The 24,855-nt window shown below is 35.7% G+C and overlaps 1 protein-coding gene across 1 annotated transcript in view; it reads left to right on the top strand.

Annotated features, from left to right (window-relative positions):
• LOC115218352 (SUMO-activating enzyme subunit 2) overlaps nucleotides 1–22,761 on the top strand; it is a 35,589-nt gene extending 12,828 nt beyond the window's left edge. Inside the window, exons 2-18 of the mRNA XM_029788119.2 lie at nucleotides 129–212; nucleotides 1,818–1,888; nucleotides 3,750–3,814; nucleotides 4,908–5,008; nucleotides 6,688–6,809; nucleotides 8,784–8,851; nucleotides 10,659–10,783; nucleotides 11,869–11,968; nucleotides 12,301–12,461; nucleotides 12,814–12,907; nucleotides 13,623–13,735; nucleotides 14,591–14,746; nucleotides 15,317–15,374; nucleotides 16,673–16,711; nucleotides 18,928–19,033; nucleotides 20,059–20,180; nucleotides 22,494–22,761. Of these exons, the coding sequence (XP_029643979.1) occupies nucleotides 129–212; nucleotides 1,818–1,888; nucleotides 3,750–3,814; nucleotides 4,908–5,008; nucleotides 6,688–6,809; nucleotides 8,784–8,851; nucleotides 10,659–10,783; nucleotides 11,869–11,968; nucleotides 12,301–12,461; nucleotides 12,814–12,907; nucleotides 13,623–13,735; nucleotides 14,591–14,746; nucleotides 15,317–15,374; nucleotides 16,673–16,711; nucleotides 18,928–19,033; nucleotides 20,059–20,180; nucleotides 22,494–22,687 (1,779 nt within the window). The 3' untranslated portion in view covers nucleotides 22,688–22,761. The remainder of the gene's footprint in view (nucleotides 1–128; nucleotides 213–1,817; nucleotides 1,889–3,749; nucleotides 3,815–4,907; nucleotides 5,009–6,687; nucleotides 6,810–8,783; nucleotides 8,852–10,658; nucleotides 10,784–11,868; nucleotides 11,969–12,300; nucleotides 12,462–12,813; nucleotides 12,908–13,622; nucleotides 13,736–14,590; nucleotides 14,747–15,316; nucleotides 15,375–16,672; nucleotides 16,712–18,927; nucleotides 19,034–20,058; nucleotides 20,181–22,493) is intronic.
• The last annotated feature ends 2,094 nt before the right edge of the window (nucleotides 22,762–24,855 follow it).

Below are 24,855 nucleotides of genomic sequence, written 5' to 3'. Positions count from 1 at the left end.
GTGAAATTTTAATGTTCACTTAAAAATAAGTAGAACAAGAAAGGGCAGTTTCAGAGAATGTGATGTGAAAAGGGTTAATGAAATGATGTTTGACTTAAAATGGATACTTTTAACTTACATTTTTGCAGATTGATCTTGATACTATTGACATCAGCAACCTCAATCGCCAGTTTCTTTTTCACAAAGAACATGTTGGGAAATCAAAGGCTCAAGTAAGTGTATTGAAATGAATATTTTTTGAAACTGCTTTGTGGTTATATGTGGCAAAAATGTTTCAGTAGGTTTGTGTAAATTACCTAGTAAATAAAGCTATTGGAAGGCAGTAAAAACCAGATATTAACTGAAAATTTATGCCAGATTTTGAGGAGTTGAAATATTAATAGTTCATTTTGGCAATTTTTTGTAGATTGTATATCAAAACTGAAACTATTTGATAATTTCCTTTTAAAAAAATTTTTATTTTTTTCTATTTATTTTTCAGCCTAGTCACTTATATTTATGTATTTTTTTGTGTATGTTTGTATGTATGTGTTTATGTGCATCATCATCATCGTTGTGTTTGCATTCATACATACATAGACATAAATATAAGAAATTCACCTGAGGCAAAAATTAAAGAAAAAAATTTGTTGAAATTGCCAAACAAATACTTTCAGTTTTGATATGCTTTCTCTGAAAGATTCCCTTCATTTCTTTAATGACTGAACAAACTGCCGGTTCAACCCATACAAGCCTGGAAAATTGATACATTTATGATGATGATGAAGATTTCCATCCACCCCATATTTGCAAATATGGAAAAAGACAGGCATAAAATAACGATAACATTTATAATTTTATCTTTAAGCACATATATGAAGGCACATGGCTCTGTGGTTAGAGCATCGAGCTTATGATCGTGAGGTTTTAAGTTCGATTCCCAGACCGGGCTGCATGTTGTGTTCTTGAGCAAGACACTTTATTTCACATTGCTTCAGTTCAATCAGCTGTAGAAATGAGTTGCTACGTCACTGGTGCCAAGCTGTATCAGCCTTTGTTTTTCCCTTGGATAACATCGTTGGCGTGGAGAGGGAAGGCTGGTATGCATGGACGACTGCTGGTCTTCCATAAACAACCTTGCTTGGACTTGTGCCTCAGAGGGTAACTTTCTACGTGCAATCCCATGGTCTTCATGACTGAAGAGGGTTACCCAAACATGTATTCAGTTATATTTTTGTGTTTTATTCTAGTTGTCATTGTTTAGTCAACTTCATTCAACACAGCTGTTATTCAAAGGTGACCATTTTGTTTATTGTTTCTTTGTTTTTAGAAATATGTTTCTAGGATTGCATAATTTATTATTTAAAATCAAAACTTACACTTGTTTAGTCAAAGGATTTTATTTTTAATGGGATCAACTTTTTTCTTTTCTTTTTTTTTTATTGCACATTTTCAGCCAGTGCTATCAGTATGAATTAGTGTCTGGTTGGGTATCCAAATCATCCTCAACTCACATTTTACTGTATTAACCACTCTCAAAACACAACTATTACCAAATTCCTTCTCACCTTGGCCATCCTATCTTTTCAGGTGACTATGTTATCCAGTATGTCCTTCCTTTTTTAAGAAGGCAGGATGTGATTAGTATGAGATTTGTCTGTTATCTCTAGCAGTTTGAGGGATCAGCTACTAACTCATTAGACCCATTATGTTTGGTAATGTGAAAAAAAAAAATTTTAATCCTATTAAAAATAAAATCCTTTCGATATAGAATAGGTGTGATGTTGCATTTGAAAATGTAACTTTAAAATAATTTTATTAAAATTCATTTCAATCAGGTGGCAAAAGACAGTGTAATTCGTTTTAATCCAGATGCTAAAATTGTGGCTTACCATGACAGTATAACCAGGTAATATTTTTTTTTGTTATATATATATTTATTATTTTAAAATTAAGAGAATCAATAGTGTAATAAAATTATATCATGAAAATTGCATGTATTTTTAGTGTTCAAAAAGCATAACACTCTAGAATGTTATGTTTACATAGTGTATTTTTTTTTTTTTTTGTGAATTATTCCTTTCATTATTACATAGGATCTTATATTACTTAAGCTTTTTAGCCCACCTGGGACCATTGTTGGTTCTAAGTAATCTTAAGTTATTTCCCTCCATGGAAATAAATTTAAACAAAGGCAGTTCAAAAATATAGTGTCATGAAGAAAATGTAGTTTAAAACAGTCATGTGTCATACTAAGTTAACTGTAGTTAAAATAAGAATTAGTTTCACAGTCTAATTTAATATTTCCAGGGTTGGCAGCTAATTTTCTTACAGTTTTTCATTAGAAAGATAGTTTTAAAACAGTTAATGGTGTTAAGTTCATTTCTAAGTTTGAATTACAAATGCCTGTTTCAAACAGTGATTAGTGAAAAATAGCCTATACATATAACTGATTTAAGTGATAACTTCTCTTATCCTTTAGCATTCGGATTATTTTGTCAGATATAATGTTTATTTATTCATATTGTTTTGAATTAATCATGTAGTATTTCGTAGCTATGAGATTTTAATGATGTGACTGTTTATTTTTAGACTGACATTGTATGGTAGGTGTGAAGGCCAGATCTGGCTGGTTTAAACATAAGAGGTAGAATATTTTGAGCTAGATATGGCCATTTTAAATGCGAAAGGGTTGACCCATTTATTTGTTTGATTTACATTGGTAGTGCCCCAGCATGGCCACAGCCTCAGGGCTGAAACGTATAAAAGAATAAAAAAGAATCTTAATTTAGTTTAATTATATTTTGTTTATTTTGATTAGAATTTCAAATACTTGTTTTTTCTGCCATTCATTTAAAATAACAATTTCAGACATCTCTTTCATTATCTTCCTAAAATGCTGTAAGCAAACTACAGATCCTATACTATAGTTAATACTATAGCTACTTAGCACTTCAGCATTCACATTATTCTGCCAAATGTAATGCTTTTTTTTTTATTCACATTGTTTTGAATTAATCATGCATTATTTTGTAACTTTGAGATTTTGTATGAGGCAACTGTTAATTTCTAGAATGATATTGTAGGGTTGGTAAGAGAGGCCAAATCTGACCAGTTTAAATATAAAACGGGTGAAACAAGTAAAAGAATAAAAGAATACTTTGGCTGGATACGGCCAGTTTAAATACTGATGAGTTAAAGGGAAAGTGCTGTTGGAGATTTGCCCTTTATTCCTTTCTAGATTTATACTGTTTTTTCCTGGATTTTATTCCAGTTGGTGGCCTATTCCTTATTTGGGTCCTTCTTTTTGCTGTTCTTTCACTTTTACTGCTTTGAGGTTTGTGGCCTGTGTAAATCAATGGGAAAATGTTTTATAATAGAGAATTCTGTCAGGATTCTTCTAGCTACAACTCTTCTGTAACTATTCTCTCTTTTTTTTTTTTTTACATTATTTGAAAAATTGAATTTTAAAAAAATGAAAAGTCAGTTATAAAACTGCTTAATAAGCTAGTTATATAAAAAAAAGTGGCTCCACAATTACGTTCTAGCAAAATTAATTTCAGTGTCAATATTATTTTGAAATAAAGTATATCCAATTATTTTATTGATCTATAATCATTTGGGTAGTTCATTCATATGAACAATTAACAAATAGATGAGTGTATTTGATTTCTGCAATATACTTTTTTTTTGTTTTTGTTTTAAAGATTGGATTTAGTCAGTAATGCATAAAATGACTAATTATCTTCTAAATTGTTGTTCTTTTGTAGTACTGATTATGATGTTGAATTTTTTAAGAAGTTCACCCTGGTTATGAATGCTCTTGACAATAGAGGTGAGTGGAATTTTTCATTTATTTTGCATATTGTAGAGCAATGTTTATAACAAAGACTTTGCTGGGACATTGCATCCTTTAAAACCTCCATGCTTCCTGACATTCACCAACACTACACCTGATATCCCCTACCTCCATATGCATGCACACATGTATATCATGACTCTTACACTGCTCACTTTCCTGACTTTTGCTCATAATTCTTTGGACTGTACATGCACCTTTGATGAGTTATAGTGTACCTGAGCACTATACACAATAATTTCATTTTTTATTATTATCATGTGTGCATTATCTAAAATATTAGATAAGGTATTTCTAGATACAGTGAGTCCTACATTTCTTATGTTTTTTAAAAGACATTTAGTCTGAGTGAAGAAATTTGGCTGTTATTTCTTGCAGATCAGGCAGGCAGAGGTGCTCATGTTTGCTCAACATTCTTGCAGTTTTGCCATTCTAGCAACCAACTTGGTTTGACACATTTTTCTTGACCTCAAAAGGACAAAAGTCAAAGTTAGCCTCAGCAGAATACCAAGTATCAGAGTAGATACCATGAGTCATTCAATTCAATGCTCTAATGATTGCCAGTTTACCACCAAACAAAGTAATTGCTAAGAATAAAAAAAGTAAAAAAAAACTGCCCCACAATCATATTTAATTTATGTGTTTCAGTCATTTGACTGCGTCCGTGCTGGGGCACCGTCTTGAAGGATTTTAGTTGGACAAATTGACCCCAGGGCTTATTTTTGAAGCCTAGTATTTATTCTATCAGTGTCTTTTGCCAAACTGCTATGTTACAATGATATAAACACACCAGTACCAGTTGTCAAGTGGTGATGTGGGAGACAAGCAGAAGCACAGACAGACACACACACACATACATACGATGGGCTTCTTTCAGTTTGTCTACCAGATCCACTCACAAGGCTTTGGTCATCCCAAAGTTATAGTTAAAGGCACTTGCCCAAGGTGGGAGACAATGGGACTGAACCCGGAACCATGTGGTTGGGAAGCAAGCTTCTTACCACACAACCACGTCTGAGCCTATTATTGTTGATTATAGTTATAATTATTGTTTTAAATTATCTTTCAGCTGCTCGTAACCATGTCAATCGTCTGTGCCTGGCAGCTAACATTCCTCTCATAGAAAGTGGTACTGCAGGATACTTGGGACAAGTCACTGTTATTAAAAAGGTATCTTTTATTCTTCCATTTCATTTGTTTGTTATTGGGCTGTGGCCATACTTGGGCACCACCTTGAAGGGTTTTAGTTGAACAAACTGACCTCAGCACTTATATTTATTCTCTCAGTCTTTTGCCTAACCACTAAGTTAGAAGGAAGTGAACAAACTAACACCGTTTGTCAAGCATGTGTAGGTGGATGAGGGATATACACACATATATGGCTGGCTTCCATACAGTTTTCATTTACCAAATTTACTTACAAAGACTGGTTGATCCGGGGCCATAGTAGGAGTGTCAAGCATTGGGACTGAACCCAGAACCAAGTAGTTGCAAAGTAAGCTTCTTAACCATACTGCCATACATGTTCCATCTCTGTTAGGAGGCACAAACACCTACCAAATTCAATTACAAAGCTTTGGTTGACCCAAGGCTATAGTAGAAGACACTTGACCAAGGTGCCATGCAGTGGGACTGAACCTGAAACCATGTAGCTTGGAAGCAAGCTTCCTAACCACACAGCTATGTGTCTATATGTTAATAAGGTATGCTACTCAGTTTTAAAATTTAGGATTTCTTTTGTGGTAAATAATCTTTTGTTGTGTATGCTTAACTTATATAGTTGACTGTGTGGCCTTCAAACTTCACTGCTACAGACATTGTGCTGTGTGTTCTTTAGCATGTCACGTGACTCTGCCTTTTCTGGGTTGTTTCACATACATAAAATCAAGTTTGCGTAATCCCTTCATGGTTGAATAGTTAACACTTGAAAAGCTGCCCAACAATAAAATTAATTGCTCCTTTTGAAAAAAAACTGTCTTACCTATAAAATCATGGAAATGTTGAAGTAAAATAGTTTAACAACAATCCTTTCTACAATAGGCACAAGGCCTGAAATTTTGTAGGAGGGGGTCTGTTAAATCGACCTGTCTGCAACTGGTGCTTAATTTATTGACCCTGGAAGGATGAAAGACAAAGTTGACCTTGGTGGAATTTGAACTCAGAATGTAGCAGCAGACAAAATACTGCTAAGCATTTTGCCTGGCATGCTAATGATTCTGCCAGCTCACCGCCTTAACAACAACAACAATAATAATAATAATGAGGCTATATAAAGTGAAGCTTGTAACCAATATTGTAAAATTTTATCTGAAACTAATTCTGTCAGCAATATAATGTTTGAAACATAATGTAATGGATATATTTAAAAGTAGTAATTTGAGTGCTTTTATTAATGATTTTGTGTACAGTGTGTTTCTTCTGCTAGATATACCAACCAAATTTCTTTGGGTACTACTGAACAATACTAAATATTATTCATTTGTACCCAAAGATAGTCAGCTATCATCCCTTACATATTAAGTAGGGCCTTTTTAGTTCATCAGGGTGTTAGATAAGGATTTATTTCTTTTTCTCAATGCAAAATCCCAAACCCTTGATGGAGAATATCTTAAATAGTCAGTAAATCCGTTGACTGCTTATCATATTAAAGATCACATTCTGTTTGGAGAAAGGCTGAGATTGTTGGTATTTTGTTACTGACTGGTGGCTATCATCAATCTGTTAGGTTTTGTTGAAGTTAGTTTAATGCTTGCAGTCTAGGAAGATTAAATTTCAACTTACTTTTCTTGCATTTTCTTATCTTATCAGGTCTTTTATTAATTTCTGCTGTGTTTTGTGTTTTTCTTTAGGGATTAACGGAGTGCTATGAATGCCAACCAAAACCCACTCAAAAGACATTCCCTGGTTGCACAATCCGGAATACACCATCTGAACCTATTCATTGTGTTGTATGGGCAAAACATCTTTTCAAGTATGTATGTGTGTGTGTATGCCTTTGTGCACATGCCTATTTCTAACCTATTTTCTTTTGATCTGTAACCTTGTTAGAATTATAGACCAGGTATGAGACATTTTGGCACAGCTATTTTAGCATCAATGATTAAATGCTGACTTACTTGACCTCAGATATTTTAATCTCTCTCTCTCTCTGTTTATGTGCATGAGGAGGGGGGAAAGTGTTTATGTCAATTGTGTTCAGTTAAATAAATTGTAATGTCTCATTCTCTTTATCTCTCTGTGTATATTTTTTTTGTGCATTTGTTTGCCTCCAGTGCCCAAAATTACTGTTGTCATAGCAAATTCTGGATTCCTTTATAAAGTTACTCATAGCCCAACTTTTGGAGATATCAAAACTTTGGGAACAATCAAATGAACTGGGGTTTTGATTTTACTAAAGGTCATTGACTTTCCAAATAGTTTAGTGGGCATGTGTTGAAGAGGGATAAGGATCATGTTCTGAGGAGAGTGCTTGAGTTTAAAGTGAATGAACCATAAAAGCAAGGTCAACCAAAGTAAACATGGAGGAGGAGATTGGGAGGGTTGACTTGGGGAGGAAGGACACCCCAAACCAGGCGAGATGGTGTGAGAGTGGTTGCTGTAAGAGTGAGGTAGATCTGCCCATCCCCATTAACAGGTACAAACCCAGATTTAAAATATTGGACATCAATCGATCAAAGATGTGGATAAAATCTGACATCTAGATGATATAATTATTTCCAGTTATGAGATTGCAACAACATATCTAGAATTGTCAAGGGCAGGAAAAAATTTTGAGAACTGTTATCACCATAATTATCATTTAATGACCATTACATGATGTTGGTGATACTTCTGTTGAAATGGTCCAACAGAGGATCCTCTTTGCTGTTACTTGACCTGTTTAGAGGTAGCAGGCAAATCTGAAAATCACATCCTTTTTTTTTTTTTAAGGGTTCATTGGTTAATGTAGCCCTTGATGTTCAAAAAATGTGGGTCACTCAGCCTGTTTAGACAACAGTACTTTTTGGCATATGAATGGTATACATTTGATCATTGGTCTATTTGATTAGGATTGATCTAGATCTCAACATCATCATTTAATGTCCGTTTTCCATGCTGGCATGGGTTGGACGGTTTGGGTAGAGTTGGAGAGCTGCACTAGGTTCCAGTCATTAGTTTTGGCTTGGTTTCTACAGCTGGGTGCCCTTCCTAATGCCAACCACTTTATACAATGTACTGAGTGCTTTTTATGAGGCACCAACATAGCTGCTTTTTACATGGCACCAACATAGCTGCCTTTTACGTGGTGATGACTTTGGCAAAAATAGAAGTGTAAGATATTTGTTAAGTGCCATACATAAGCTGTAAAATGGACTCATCTAAGTATGATGAGCAAATGAGTCGTAGTGGCTGGATACCAAAGGTATTGGTAAATGTGTGCAAGAAGCATAATTATATTAATTTGATATCTAACTGATTGGTCATACACCTCTGTCCTAATGCCAGAAGAATATTGATCTTTATTTGATAATCAGTTGGTAGTGGGGTTGTGCATTGATGCCGTTGAGAGGTAGGCCCTGAAACTGCACGCATTCTCTTTTGATGACCCCATAAACTTGCTGGCTTCCGGTATGTGGAGCTTTCGACTGGTACCACTTGCATGTGCAAGTTGTTTGCAAAACATAAATACTCTCCACTATCCCTTAACATCTTTTCTTCTGTGTATTGCTTAGTATTTTTTCACTTAACATTGTTGACAACAGACAGATTGAATATTTGACATGGAATTATAGATACAAGATGACAAATATCCATCAAATGTAAATAATGTACATAATTCCTCGTCTCTTAAATATAGAACTGTATTATAGAAAGCTGTTATTTTAATCAGAACTGAGATAGATAAAATATTTATACAGCCACTGAGTAGTATCTCTATCAAATACTCTTTTTTTTTTTTCTCCAGCCAACTTTTTGGGGAAGAAGATCCAGATCAAGATGTTTCACCTGATACTGAGGACCCCGAATTGACTGGTAAATAAATCATCTTGACTTATGCTTAAAAAAATCTCTCATCATCCTTTAACATCTGTTTCTCATGCTGGCATGGGTTGAACAGCTTGACCAGTGCTGGCAAGCTGGAGAGTTGCCCCAGGTTCTTGTCTCATTTGGCCTGGTTTCTATGACTGGATTCCCTATCTAATGCCAATCACTTTACAGGACTCTTGCAGGTCACTCCGCTTCACTAGGGGGAGTAGCCTTAACACTTCTGCTGTGGAGGATGGGTCTTCTAGAGTACAGCAAGGTGTCGGGTATCTCGGTCCTTTGTCAAGCAAGGCACCAGGTATCTTGGTCCTTTGTCAAAGGACAATATATATATATATATATATATCATCATCATCATCATCATTTAACATCCGCTTTCCATGCTAGCATGGGTTGGACGGTTCAACTGGGGTCTGGCAAGCCCGAAGGCTGCACCAGGCCAGTCAGATCTGGCAGTGTTTCTACAGCTGGATGCCCTTCCTAACGCCAACCACTCCGAGAGTGTAGTGGGTGATTTTATGTGCCACCGACACAGGTGCCAGACGAGGCTGGCAGACGGCCACGCTCGGATGGTGTTTTTTTATGTGCCACCGACACAGGTGCCAGACGAGGCTGGCGAACAGCCACGATCGGATGGTGCTTGTTACGTGCCCACAGCATGGAGGCCAGTCGATGCGGTACTGGCTACGGCCATGTTCGGATGGTTTTCTTATGTGCCACCGGCACTGGTACCACAAGGATACAAATTCCATTGATGTTCATCTATTTTGATTTGGTTTGATTTGATTTGATTTTCACTTGCCTCAACAGGTCTTCACAAGTGTCACAAGAAGGAAGGTATGCACAGGTGGACTGACTACGTCCCAGGTAGGGGCCACGGGTTATGGCTTCACTAGTCTTGCCGGGTCTTCTCACGCACAGCATACTTCCATAGGTCTCGGTCTCTAGTCATTTCAATGGTGAGACCTAACGTTCGAAGGTCGTGCTTCACCACCTCGTCCCAGGTTTTCCTGGGTCTACCTCTTCCACGGGTTCCCTCAACTGCTGGGGATTGGCACTTTCTCACACACCTATCTTCATCCATTCTCGCCACATGACCATACCAGCGCAATCGTCTCTCTTGCACACCACAACTGATGCTTCTTAGGTACAACATTTCTCTCAAGGAACTAACGCTCTGTCGAGTAAGTACACTGACATTACACATCCATCGGAGCATATATTATATATATAATTGTGAAGGTGCATGGCTCAGTGGTTAAGGTGTTGCATTCATGATAACGAGATTGTGGGTTCGATTCCCAGACCAGGCGTTGCGTTGTGTTCTTGAGCAAAGCACGTCATTTCACATTGCTCTGCGATCATTTCGTCATCTGACATGTGGCACCCGTTGCACTTGTACAGGTAATATCGACTTGATAGAGGAGGTGAGCTTGTGTGTACACAAACATTTGGTCACTATAAACAAATCATCTGTGTAGTTCTTCAGTAAGAAATTGTTGAACCCTCATACGTTGTCTAACGATGGGAAAGTCCATCATCATATATAATTGTAAATTTGTCAGCAGCAGAACTGCTTCTATAATCTTGTTTCATTTAAAACATTTTAATATATTTATTGATACAATTCCCACAAGTTTATTACATATAACCTTAATTAAAAATAAAAAATTTTTAATTAACTAATATTTTATTTTGTTCAATTCAAATTTTAAACTTGGCTTAATATTTTTGTATTGGTTATATTTTCAGTCCAAATATTATTTTCTTAATATTTCATTTTTCTGTTCTATAGCTGATGCTGGAGAATCTGCCCTTAATTCCAGTTCTAAAAGTGATGCTGCTGGTGGTATTGACAGAAAGTCCACTAGAGCTTGGGCTCATGAAACTGGCTATGATTTCCAGAAACTTTTCAACAAAGTATGTAAATTATTCAATATTTCCTACATTTTGTGTCTTTTCCTTGCTACTTGTATCTTATCGTAACAATATCCTTTTAAGTGGAGGTGAATGGTCTAGTGCAGTGTTTCTTAACTTTTTTACTCTTGTGTAACTGTTAAAATAAATTGCATGTCTCAAGGAACCCCTGCACAAAAAAAAAATTATATGCCATATCTTCCTCATATTTTTTTCATCATAGTTCATGTTGTAAATAAATTTATATATATATACATTGTAAATATATATATATATATATATCATGAAATTAGCATTAGCTTATCTCACTCTTTCTCGCAGAACCCCTATTGAGAAACACTGGTCTAGTGGTTAGTGTGATGCCTTTACAATTGAAAGATTGTGGTTTTGATTCCCAGACCTGGAGGTATGTTGTGTTCTTGAGTAAAACACTTCATCTCACTTCGCTCCAGTCCACCCAGCATCAAGATGAATATTGTAATCTTGGTCACTTGTTGTCATCACTATCATTATCATCATCTAATGTCTGTTTACCATGCTGGCAAGGGTAGGATTGTTTGAGTCAGAAGACAGCACCAAGCTTTGCTGTTTGTTTTGGAATAGTTTCTACAGCATGGAAAACTGGCTTAGTCCTGGGATTCAAAACAGTTATGTCCAAGGGTTGATAATGAATGTCCTTGCTTTTTTTCTTATACTATTACTTCATAGAAAAGCTTTTTTTTTATCCATTTAGTAATTACAATTTGAAGTGAAATTTGTGTGATATTAGTCCTTCCATTACTGTATTTATTTTGAGATATTCTGTGTTTCTTCCAGTTAATTTTAAATATAAACAATTTTGTAAAATAACTTAGTTATCATTAAGCTAGTGTTAGGAAAATAAATTGTGCTTAAGGTTTGGTGGAGATGTGGTTTCAGCTGGGTTGTTATTGAAAGGGTTAAGTGGCTAAAAACTGCTTTTCCACAATGTTTCAGTTTCAACATGGTCTCATATTTTAACACTTGTTAGTCAAGAACAGCAAATGTTTTCTGGTTTTATTTTGAAGTTTTTGGTCATTAATTACCAATGTTTTGTTTATATTTTTCAGCTGTTCCATGATGACATCAAATATTTACTTTCAATGGAAAAACTATGGGAGAAACGAAAACCTCCCTCACCACTGGTTTATCAATCCCTACCCACAACAGGTACATAGTGTTTTTATATTTTCAGTTTCTTTCTTTTTTTTTCATCTACTAAATTTTACTTGTAAGGTACTGGCAAACTCAAGGCTGTAGTAGAAGACACTTACCAAAAGGGCTATATATTGTGGTTGTCAAATGTTTTAATTAACTGTTTAGCTGCACTAATATATTTTTAAATAGTTGAAACCAAGAAAGCAAGCATTAAACAAGAAAAACTCTTACAAGATTTTAATGTTGAAATTTTTTAATTCAGATTTATCTTTTAAAATATTTAAAATCAAGCAAGTGTTAGAGTTTATTGAGTGTTTCTTCATCTAAACTTTTTTTTTTTGCAGTCCCTCACTCCTCCTCCTCCTCATCATCATCATCAACATTAATCAAAGATCAACAGATCCAGTCAATAAAAGACTATGCAGATGTGTTTAGCAACTGTCTCTCTGCGCTCAAAACAGAACTCTCCAAACAAGGTGATGGTGGCCAACTTGTCTGGGATAAGGTAAGCTTACTTTTAGATTCTTTTACTTGTTTCAGTCATCAGACTGTGGCCATGCTGGGGCACCTTGAAGAATTTTTGTTGAACAAATCAACTCCAGTATTTATTTCTTTTTTAGGCCTGGCACTTATTCTATTGGGTTCATTTGCTGAAATGCTAAGTTATGGGGGCCATAAACAAGTAGTGGTGGGGGACAAACATATGCACACACACATGCTAGAAACAGCAGCTAAATCTCCCTGAAACCACAGTCTATCATCTTAAATAGAAAAAAAATAGATGTAGTTGAATTTTTTTTGTATTGATATATGTATTTTAGAGGATATTGTTACATTGTGTTTTCTTTTTTGTACAGGATGATGATGTTGCAATGGATTTTGTCACAGCTACCAGTAACATACGAGCTCATATTTTTGGCATCCCCATTAAATCACGATTTGACATTAAATGTGAGTGTTTTTCAGTTGGTAATTATTGTCAACATTGTAACAAATTCTTAATAATGTCCATTAATGAGAAACCTATTCAAATATTTTCTGTTCATTGCTGCAACTATCAGTTTACTTATCTAAGTCCTTATTTAAGTGTTTTTACATGGCACCTGCACAGGTAAAAAGCGCCTGTGTCAGTACCATATAATTAACTTACAGTTCACTTTGTTGTTGGTATTAGGAAGGGTATCTAACTGTAGAAGCTGTTTGAATAATTCTCCAGCTTGCCAGCTCTGCCAAACTGTCCAACCCATGCCAACATGGAGAACAAATGTTAAATGATGATGATGACCTACGGTTTCTAAAATGCATGGATTTAATAGGATAACAGTTGTAAGTCATCTCCAGCTTACTGAAAACTTGGTTACCGAACAACAACTATGTCAGCATGATTCCTAATTGAATTTTGCTCTCCAACATCAAAAAGATCACTGCAACTTATAATCAGGTCAATGATAAAATTCCCAATTTGAACCTTGTAAGTCAGGGATGCATCTTAGAAGCAAGGGCGTTTTATAGTCGAGTATATATGGTATATGAAATTCATTTCAAGTTTCATGTGTAAGATAGAATAAATGGATATTATTTTCATGCATTTTTGTTGTTGGTTGTCTGTTTTTAATACAGTGAAAGTCATGTAATGTTTTTTTTTATCTTTTCTTTTATGTGACAGCCATGGCTGGGAACATTATTCCTGCAATTGCTACAACTAATGCCATCATTGCAGGATTGATAGTCATTGAAGCTCTCAAAATACTCTCAGGAAATATTGACAAATGTAAAATGGTAAAACTTTATTTATGTTCACCAAAACTTGTTCATCTTTCTAGTCAGCCAAGAACTCTGTAGATTTAATATTAACATCCCATGCTATACAATTCACTTTATAAATAGCTTCATGTTCTTATGTTTGTGTCTGTATTTTTAAATGACTTATTACTTGACTAGCATGTGTTTATCAAGCTGATAATTTTTATACTTCAATCTACACCACATTTAGAAATATTCTCTCTTATATGTATTTATATTTTAAATTTTATGTTGCTTAAAGTCTTCTCTAACAATTGAATAAACTGTTAAGCGAAACTTAGTCCTAAGCAACTTGAAATACATAAAAAATTTAAATTTCACTCTACTCTCAGTATTGAGTCTCCCCGTTAGTAAATGTTCCGTAGTCATTCTTAAAGTAGCTTTAAATTAATAATCTCAATTTAACACACATATACATACATGTATGTAAATAAGCTAGGCTTCAGCTGACAAATTCACATTGAAAACTTATATTAGACATAATCCAGTAGAAAACAAATAAAGAAAAAAATGGTTTGTGGAATTCAATATAAGCTTAATTGATTTTGCTATCTGGCAGTCATGTGCCTGATGTAGAGATATATATTTTTATATTATTACGTAACATGCCTAACATCAGATGATAACTGAAGCATGCATTAACTGAAATGTAATGAATCTTAGAACACAAATTAGAACGTTAATAGTTTAAATTACTTAAATTAATACTCATTCTAGTTATATCATGCAGTGTTACTATAAATTTTAACAAAGAAATTATTTATATAAGCATGTTTACATTCTTTTTTTTTCTGTAATATAATGTCTTTGCATATTTTTCATACTGTAAAGGTTTACTTGAACCGGCAACCAGCATCCCGTAAACAATTGTTAGCACCATGTGCTTTGGTAAAACCCAATCCCAAATGCTATGTTTGTGCTGAGAAACCTGAAGTTACTGTGGTGCTTAACACTACCACAACAACTATCAAAACACTTGAAGAGAAGGTTAGTGATTTTTATTTTCCCATTTTTATGAGGCCATATTACTGAGTTTAGGATACCAAATAATTCCTAAGCATTAAAACATAACAATGTTGTTAGAATAGTCTTCTTTCTTCTCAATGTTAAGTTGGTTTTAAATAAACTTGCAAGCATTTTGGCCTCTATATGATCACTCAGCCTGTTAGTAACAGAACTTCGCCACATTATACCTTTCATATCTTATAAATCTAAGTGACATATCTGGGAGATGCTAATCCTGAAAAGAAGCCAGGTTGATCAGAGGTCTATTTTATCTAAGAAACTATCAAACATAGCAGGCATTTGTGTTGGTGATTATCATGTACAACTTTTGTTGTAAATTTTTGAAGTCTTGATAATCTTTTCAAATTTGTGCAATAATGGTTGCATTTAAAAATGTAAATCACTGACATGATCCATCCTCTTGTATTTAGCAAGATAATAATGAACTTGCTTTAAGGCGGCAATCTGTGCCAAAATTTGAAACCAATGATGAACTTGCTTAAATTCTCCTGGAAAATGATGTTTTATTTTAAAATTTTATTTCTTCAATAGATTGTTAAAGGCCACTTAGGAATGGTTGAACCTGATGTTGAAATTGATGATGGCAAAGGTAATACTTTCAAAGTGTTTTACTTCACTCCTCTCTTTCCATTTGACAGTGAATAATTTTATGTATTTGCTAATTAAACAACCAGCACCTTTAGCTGCATACCTCCAGGTGGAAACTACTCTACTTGGCCTCTACTCTAAAGTCTGATTTTGCTTTAATCAGATCCTTTGGCCATACTACAGCAAATAATTTTTTATGTAGTTTGGTCTCATTGTGCAGCACCTTGGGTAAAGGTCTTCTACTATAGATCCAGAGTGTATTTTGGTAGATGGAAACTAAAGAAGCCCCATCATATGTGTGTTGTCATGACAGGTCGAGCTGTGCTTTCAAAAACCTGTAGAATAAAAGAAAAATTTCCTCTAATACATAAAGGAGTAAGTTACAGGAAGAACAACTGACTGTAAAATCCTGCCTTAAATAACTTAAATACTGAGCCTGGAAAAACAGTATTTTTCCAAGCTAACATGGGTATTTGTTTAGTTATTAAAATGAATGAATTTGTTTTACATTGAAATCAATCACCCGACACTAATTACCTATAACAAATGTGATTCTACTCTATTCTTCTCATGCAATTTTACATATCCTATACAAGAGAGGGGGTTAGCTGTTTCACTTGTGAAAGTATGTATCAAAGTGATAGTCCTAACTGCCTTGTATGCTCACCAAATAAACTCCTCTCCCTCTACAGGTATCCCTCCATCATCATCATCTAGTGTTTTAAATCTGGAATTTGTCCCCGTTAATGGGGGTGGCCAGATCTACCTTAATGCTATAGCAACCGCCCTCACACCATCTTGCTCGGTTTTGGGTGTCCTCCTTTTTCAAACCAACCCTCCCATTCTCCCCCTCCACTTTTTCCTCTGTCTACCTTGCTTTCACGCTCAGATTTACCTCAAACGCAATCACCCTCCTCAGAACTTGCTCTTCATCCGTCCTCAATGCGTGCCCATACTACCTCACTCCATTTGCCCTTGCCAACCATTCCACCAATTCCTCCAACCCCAACATTCCCATCAAATCCTCAGTCCTCCTCTTATCAAACAGCTTCCAGATATAGGAAATTCTCTGATTGTTTCCACAATTTTGTTTAAATCAATTATATCCAGATCAATTCCTTAATTTCATTGTATTATGTTCTTATGTGATTTTGAAAAAAATTCTTGAGTTGATATGTTATTCTGACTTCAGAACGATACATCTACTTTACGGTCTCATTATAACAATTTAGTCCTGAAAGTGATGTACAATTGCTTTGTGTTATAGAATTGTAATTTCTAATTATTTCTTTGTTTTAGGGACTATCATCATAACAAGTGAAGAAGGAGAAACAGAAGGTAACATATCTCTCTCTCTCTCTCATGAATTAGTTTGTATTTTACAGATGGCTGGTTTATTTTTCTATGAGTTTGTGCCTTGTCTACCAGTGCAGTGGTTAGTAGGAGGAGAAGGAGGGAAGAAGAGTTCTCTGTTAATGACAGTCTTCAGAGATCCTCTCTTGGCTTTCTTCACAATATTAGATCATTTCAAATGGGAGAAACTTGTTTTAATGGTGGTAGATTGACAGAAGTAAAATTATAAATGATTTGAAGAAAAAAATGTGGATGGACATGTTGAATAAATTTCCTTTTTCTTTTAATTAATTTTTTTTTGTCAATAGGGAAGGCAATACTTATGAGCCTTTACGGGGCTTTTCAGACTAGTAGGATGGAAGGAGGGAGAAATGTGACCTGGCTCAAATGCTTGTAATAGAGTGGACTTAACAAAAGGTGTTCTAGGTTGGTAATGTTAAATCAGGCAACAGATTAAGTCTTTCATCCAAATAAGCCATAGACTTAGAATACAGACCACCAGGACAAGTACTGCAAAGTATTCAGTCTGGCACTCTTATAGTTTTGTCAATTCATTGCCCTGAATTTGTGTTTCTTTATCAACTTCCAGAGATCAGAGAATTTGAAAATATATTACATGGCTTTTTGTCTGCTCTTATGACTCTGCTACTACACCCACCACCTAATTAATGTTCATCTGAGAAATAGTTATGATGAGAATGGATTAAGTAGAAATGGGTTACAGAAGCAATTGGAAAATTTTTTTTCTTTTTTTAAGTGCTTAGGAAAAGGAGGGAGGGAGGTTAACACCCCACCCTCTTTCTTGTGTGTTCGTGTGGTGCAAAAGTGTATAAAACTTTCAGGAAAGTTATTCTCTAGTATCTATTTCTTTATTGCCCACGGGGGGCTAAATATAGAGAGGACAAACAAGGACAGACAAAAGGATTAAGTTGATTACATCGACTCCAGTGCGTAACTGGTACTTATTTAATTGACCCCGAAAGGATGGAGGAGGCAAAGTCAGCCTCGGCGTAATCTGAACTAAGTATTTCGCCTGGTATGCTAACGATTCTGCCAGCTTGCTGCCCGAGTATTGACCTAAAAAAAATCCTCATGGAATTTACTTACATTTTCAAAATTCTACCAGGGTCATGCAGTATCTTTCATTTCTCTTTCAGGTTCAGTAAAATAAGTACCTGTCAGCTGATTCATTTAGAAATCTGGCCTGGTGTCAGTATAAGAAATTGATGTTTCTCTCTTTGTTGTAGTAGAGAAACTATGAAACTGATATTGTGATGTTCCTCACTAAGTGTCTGATTCTTAATTGCATTTAAAAAAAATTCAGAATAGGCACAGGGGTGGCTGTGTGGTAAGTAGCTTGCTTACCAACCACATGGTTCTGGGTTCAGTCCCACTATGTGGCACCTTGGGCAAGTGTCTTCTACTATAGTCTCGGGCCGACCAAACCCTTGTGAGTGAATTTGGTAGGCAGAAACTGAAAGAAGCCCGTTGTGTATTTGTTTTTGTCTCTATGTTTGTTCCCCCACCATCACTTGTCAACTGATGTTGGTGTGTTTATGTCCCCATAGCTTAGCAGTTCGGTGAAAAAGTACTAGGCTTACAAAGAATAAGTCCTGGGGTTGATTTGTTTGACTAAGGGTGGTGCTCCAGCATGGCTCTGGTCAAATGACTAAAACAAATAAAGGAGTAAGAGAGTAATTTAAATGTTCATGAATTCTACTTTGCCATTCATCCAAAGGTTTTCTTTTTAGAGGAGCTGCTTACTAGTTAATAAAATAATTATCACTCAAGTATTGGAGTCAGTTACATCAATTACCGTATTTTAACATACATAAGGAATCCATTTTTGTCAAAAATTAGGTTAAAAAAGTATGTGAGTTTCTTATAGATGGATAGTATTATAATCCCTTACAAAAACTTTTTCCCAAATTTTAAGCCCTAAAAATTAGTGGGTTCCTTATACACGTTAAAATACGGTAAAAACCCTCTACCTAACATTTTAATCTTGTGCCGAAGTCAGACTTCCTTATTACAAAATCTTAGAGTACCAACAATACAGTGTGTGTTACTCGGGAGTGTTTTTATAATTTGTCTTTAGGCTCTACTTTTTACTGATGCCTTGCTATTTGTGTTATTGAATTGCACTTGTATATTTATGATGATATCTATTGTGAAGTTGTATTTTAATTCTGTTTTGTTAGAAAATAACGAGAAAATGCTGAGTGATTTCAATATAGGAAATGGAACTCGCTTAAAGTGTGATGATTTTCTCCAAAATTACAATCTTGTCATAACAATCCAGCATGTGTAAGTATTGAAAATTTAACTTTAAACTCTTCGTTTGTATCTCTAGATTTAGCATGTGTTTCAGATAAATTTTTTATGTGATTATTTAAGATACTTTTCTTCACACAACTGGCACCCATTTAATTCTCAGATTTGACCATTACCTTAACAAAGAAATTGAATTTCTCTATCTAGATGTCTTTTGCAATGCTCTTATGAAGTAAATAGTGTATAAATTGTGAAACATTTACAACAGAAGCAAGAAAGACCTGGAGTGAGAGACTCATGGCTTCATTATAAAACAATTAACATATAATAAATCATCATTTGCATAATGAACAGCAAGAATCATGCATATTCATTCTTAATATGTTACAGCAGATTCAAACATGAATATGCTAATTGCTGTTATGTGAAGGCATGCAGCTTAGTGGTTAGGGTAATCAGCTCACAATCGTATGGTCGTGAGTTCGATTCCTGGTGGTGCGCTGTGTCCTTGAGCAAGATACTTTATTTCACATTACTCTAGTCCACCACTCAGCTGGCAAAAATGAGAAGTACCTGTATTTCAAAGGGCTAACCTTCTCACATTCTGGGTTATGTTGAATCTCCCTGAGAACTTCATTAAGGGTACACATGTCTGTGGAGTGCTCAGCCACTTACATGTTAATTTCATGAGCAGGCTGTTTTGTTGATCGGATCAACTGGAACCCTCGTAACTGATGGAGTGCCAGTTGTAGTTGTCCATTAGAGAACAACTTCTTTGAAACAAATGTATATTCATAACACACTCAATTCATTAGGGTTAGGGAGTTTTGGGACTCCTGGAGTTGTGCCCTTGTGTCTCCCAATGTTCGCTTACCCTGATGAATAGTGTGTTATAAACACACATTCATCTGAAAGAAGTTGTTCCCCAATGAAGAAATACAACAGCGATTGGCATGTTCATGTTTGAATCTGCCTGAATATTAAGAATGAATAGTTATGTCATCATTACAATAAAAATCTTGTTTTATTTATTTATTTATTTATTTTTTTTTTTTCAGAGAAAAATTGGAAGACAATGTTGAATTTCTGGTCTCTGGTGATGCAGAGGCCTTAAAAAGTCAGCAGGAGAATAAAGCAAGTAGCAGTAGCTTGTCACCAGTGCCATCCACATCAAAATCAGGTGGGATTTCTTTTTACGTCAAAAACTACATCTGTATATGTAGGAGAGATTCTAGTTTTCAAATGTGCCACTGTAGTAATTGTGACCGACATTAAGGCTGTCCAAATATGGATTTTTTTTAATGTGGTATATAAGTATGAAGAATTGAAGGGAGGTGGTGGATGAAATGATCTTCGTAGTGTAGAGATCATAATGTTTAGGTATTGATTGAGTTAGTGTTTGAAAAATCAGTGAGTCAACCAAGAATATGGCTAGGGCATAGGTTGACTGATTTTGACAAAATCTGAACCAGTTCTTTTTGAATTTACTGCCCTGTTAAAACTGGGGCACTGTCTCACTCAGATGTCACAGTTTCAGTGCAGGTTCTACAGATGGATGTCCTTTTGAACACTAATCATTTTACAGTGTGTACTGTGGATATTTTGTCGTAGTACTAGCATGAGAGAAGTTGCTATGCTTTTGGTAAGATTAAAGATTCTTCTCAAACCTTTGTACTGGTTTACTTTGGAATTAGTAAAGTCTGATGCCCTGAGTTACCAAATTCATAGCAGAGTTGGAGCTTTCTAAGAAACTGGAAAATTTGCTGCCTTTGTAGGTGGTTTGTTTAGTGTACATGTTGATGGAGGGAATCTATACAAGGTGAAACCTTGCAAAAATCCCTCCCCTTACCTAGGAGAAAAAGTTCTTTGAATAAAATATATCGTTTGACATCCATTTTCTATGCTGGCTTGGGTTGAAGGGTTTGACTTGGAGCTGTCCAAACTCCAATGGTCTTGTGATATGGTTTCTACATCTGGATGTCCTTCCTAGTGCCAACCACTTTACAGAGTATGCTGGGTGCTTTATATGTGCCAGCAGCATGGGTGCATTTATGCAGCACCAGCACAAATGTATTTTATGTGGCAGTGGCACCTGTAAAGGATAAGCCTGTATGTATGGATGACAGTGATTTTACTTATAAATTCATGAAAATATTTTTTAAAATGATTACATTGAAAATGGATAGTTATTTTAATAATTTCTTTGTTATTTTCAAAAATATATTAGAAGGAATAGCTATATTTCAACAGAAATATGGTAACAGAAGGGTTAAATATGTTTTTTCCATGCTAGCATGCATTAGATGAGACTTATGGAGATAATTTTTTTATGGCTGGATGCCCTTCCAGTTGTTGTCTCTCGTTTCCCTTTAAGATATCATTTCCCCTGTTCTTTAGAGCAACAAAGCACTCAGCTGGGTGTGTGCTTGCCACAGATATATACAATAACACTGTCTATAAATTGACATTGTTTTTCCCAGCCTGTAAACTGTTAAAGTTTTGATCTACCAATTCCATTCACAAGGTACTGCTAAGCTTGTAGTTATAGCAGAAAATGCATACCCACAGTGCAATGCAGCAAAATCAACCCCGAAACCTCTTGATTGTTAAGTAGACTCTTTAGCCAAGCGGCTATGCTTGCAGTGTATGTGTGAGAGAGTTGAAAAAGATGGTTTAAAAGAAGGGGATAGAATTGGTTCGGTTTCATATTCCTAGGTGATATACCATGGGCTTCATAGAATACAGGTTGTGTGATATGTTTATGTAGAAAGAGATCAAAGTGTTTAGGCAGAAATCAGATGGCCTTATTGGTACAGAGACCAAAATGTTTAAGTGGAGGAAGAAAACTAGCAGTGTTTGAAAAGTCTGCACGTCAACAGAGGATGATAATTAAGATATGTTTAGTTACTATGCATATATAGTAACAGATTTTTCACATTTATTTTATACACATATTGGCTACTCCTTTTGTCCAAAAAGATGCATATCACCATCATTGTTTTAACATCAACCATTCCATGCTTGCATGAGGCAGATTTTCTACAGCTGGATGCCCTTCCTGTCTCCAACTCTCGTTTCTAAGCTTAATGATATTTCCCCTGTGATGAGACATGTTTATGCATAATATTGGAAATAAATAGCATTCATTTACAACAATCATGTAATGTCAAGACAAGGAGACACAAATATTCACACATTCACATATATATACATGCTAGCATGGAACATGAATGCTAATTGAAAAGGAAAGAAAATATATGCAACAGGCTTCTTCCAGTTCCCATATGCCAAATCCATTCACAAGGCTTTGGCTGACCTGAGTTTGCCCAAAGTACTACACAGTAGGACTGAACTCAAAATCATGTTGTTAGGAAGCAAGCTTGTTAACCAAGCTGTTATGCCTGTACATATTGTATTTATGTTATCTAAAGTTGATTTAAGTAATGTTTTGAAATTTTATATAAATTGTCTCTGCTCTGCTATTTTTCTCTAGAATTGCCTGTTGCTGACTATAATGATGATTTAATCATCATGGAAGAGGAACAATCTGAAGCTATGGATCTGAGTCCACTAAAGAGAAAGAGGAAGGTCTCTGATCAGAGTTCAGAAATGTATTCTAAAAGTAAAAAATCAAAACAGGAACCTGATGGAGAGTGCAGCATTGATTCTGAAATAATAGTTTTGTAATCACCATTCCAGTAAATTTTATATCATGTCATCAGTCATGGGGAGTTGTTCAATAAACACTACCTTCACTGCCATTTTGTTCTCTTCTAAATTTTTACATTCATTATACTCCTCATTGTTGCCTTGTGTTTACTTTCAATGGATGTACAGGTTATTGCTTTATATCCACATCCATGGATTGGACAAATTATCATTGAATCATTTCTTATTTGGAACCACTGCTCACTTGGAGTGTAGTGGGTGCTTTTTATGTTCCACTGGTACAGGAGCCAGTCAGGCAGCCCTGGCATCATTCACGTTTGGATAGTGCTTTTTACATGTCACCGGCATGGGAGGCAGTCAGAGGGCACTGGCACCAACCACGTTCGGATGGTGCATTTTAGGTCCTGCCAGTCAGGGGGCATTGGCCACAACATCAAAAGTACTTTTAAATGGGCCAGACATGCAACACTAGCATTGGCCACTGATATTTTAGTTTAAAAAGACTGTTAAATGAACAATAGAATGTGGGGAGTGGGGAATAGGTTTTGTTTCAAGATCCCAAGTTGTCCTGAGCATCGTGGACAGTCAGTTGCTGGGTTGTGCTTTTGTGGTCGAGACAAGAATCACTGATCGTTGATACATATTATCACATATCAATTCATAAGTATAACGTAGTTCATGGTGAGTGTACTGTGTTATTCCAGATCAATGCTGAGGTCAGATGTACCTGCAATTGTGAGGTTGTCATGTTCTCAAGACTAAAATGTGTCCTCTCCACCCTCCATCATCTCCACTTGTGTGTGTACAAAATATTAAGGATGTGATTAAATAATTGTGCATCTTAAGTGTGGGTCACATCATCCACTCAAGACCTAAACACCTAATGTCTTTCAAATTATATTGATATCCCTGAGAAATTTCATTTACAAATTCCAGTAGGCAAAGAGTGAAATAGTCTTCAACATAATTGTTATGTGACGAAAATAGGTTACAGGGAAACAAAGTCGAGGCATGTGAATTGCCTGACACTGCTCTGCCTTCCTCTTGTGAAAAAGAAAAAACAGAATCACAACATTTTGATATAATTGTGGTTTTCACTATCGGAAAGGTATTTATAGAAAATTACATTATAAAGTACCCATTTTTCTGAAAGTTATAAGGAAGTAATGTTCCATTTTTTTATCACAAATCGAAAGACTCTCTCGGACTATATGTGTCCGATGTATCGTTCGTTAGATAAACGTTCATTCAAAGAGAATTGAATCTTGTTAATAGCTTATCGACCGACCACATGAAGTCTGCCTTGGCTGTCGTCTATTTGATTGCAAAATCTGCATGTGCAAGTGAACGACGAGTTTGGAGTCTGAATGGAGAGAGGATTACTTTTGGAAATTAACAAGTTGAAGAAAAAAGTATTAACAATTTTAATCGTCATAGTTTTTTGACGTGAAATTAAAAACGGAGTTGGCAAATTGGGTATGGGTAAACCCGATATTTTGAAATAGCTGGGTTTTTTAAAAAACCTTTAATAATAACTAAAAGTGAAAGTGTAACTGCTAGAGTAAGAATAGCCTGGGCAAAGTTTAGAGAGCTCTTACCCCTGCTGGTGACAAAAGGCCTCTCGCTCAGAGTAAAAGGCAGACTGTATGATGCATGTGTACGTACAGCCATGCTACATGGTAGTGAAACATGGGCCGTGACTGCTGAGGATATGCGTAAGCTCGCAAGAAATGAAGCCAGTATGCTCCGATGGATGTGTAATGTCAGTGTTCATAATCGTCAGAGTGTAAGTACCTTGAGAGAAAAGTTGAACCTAAGAAGCATCAGTTGTGGTGTGCAAGAGAGACGGCTGCGCTGGTATGGTCATGTGACGAGAATGGCTGAAGATAGTTGTGTGCAAAAGTGCTACACCCTAGCAGTTGAGGGAACCTGTGGAAGAGGTAGACCCAGGAAAACCTGGGACGAGGTGGTGAAACACGACCTTCGAACTTTAGGTCTCACCAAGGAAATGACTAGAGACCGAGACCTATGGAAGTATGTTGTGCGTGAGAAGACCCGGCAAGACTAGTCAGGCTATAACCCGTGGCCCCTACCTGGGACGTAGTCAGTCCACCTGTGCATACCTTCCTTCTTGTGACACTTGTGAAGACCTGTTGAGGCAAGTGAAAATCAAATCAAACCAAATC

Source organism: Octopus sinensis, linkage group LG1, assembly GCF_006345805.1.
Source record: "Octopus sinensis linkage group LG1, ASM634580v1, whole genome shotgun sequence".
In the NCBI taxonomy this organism is placed as follows: domain Eukaryota; kingdom Metazoa; phylum Mollusca; class Cephalopoda; order Octopoda; family Octopodidae; genus Octopus; species Octopus sinensis.
Note: the sequence above shows the minus strand (reverse complement) of the source record. Positions and strands in the feature narration are given on the sequence as shown.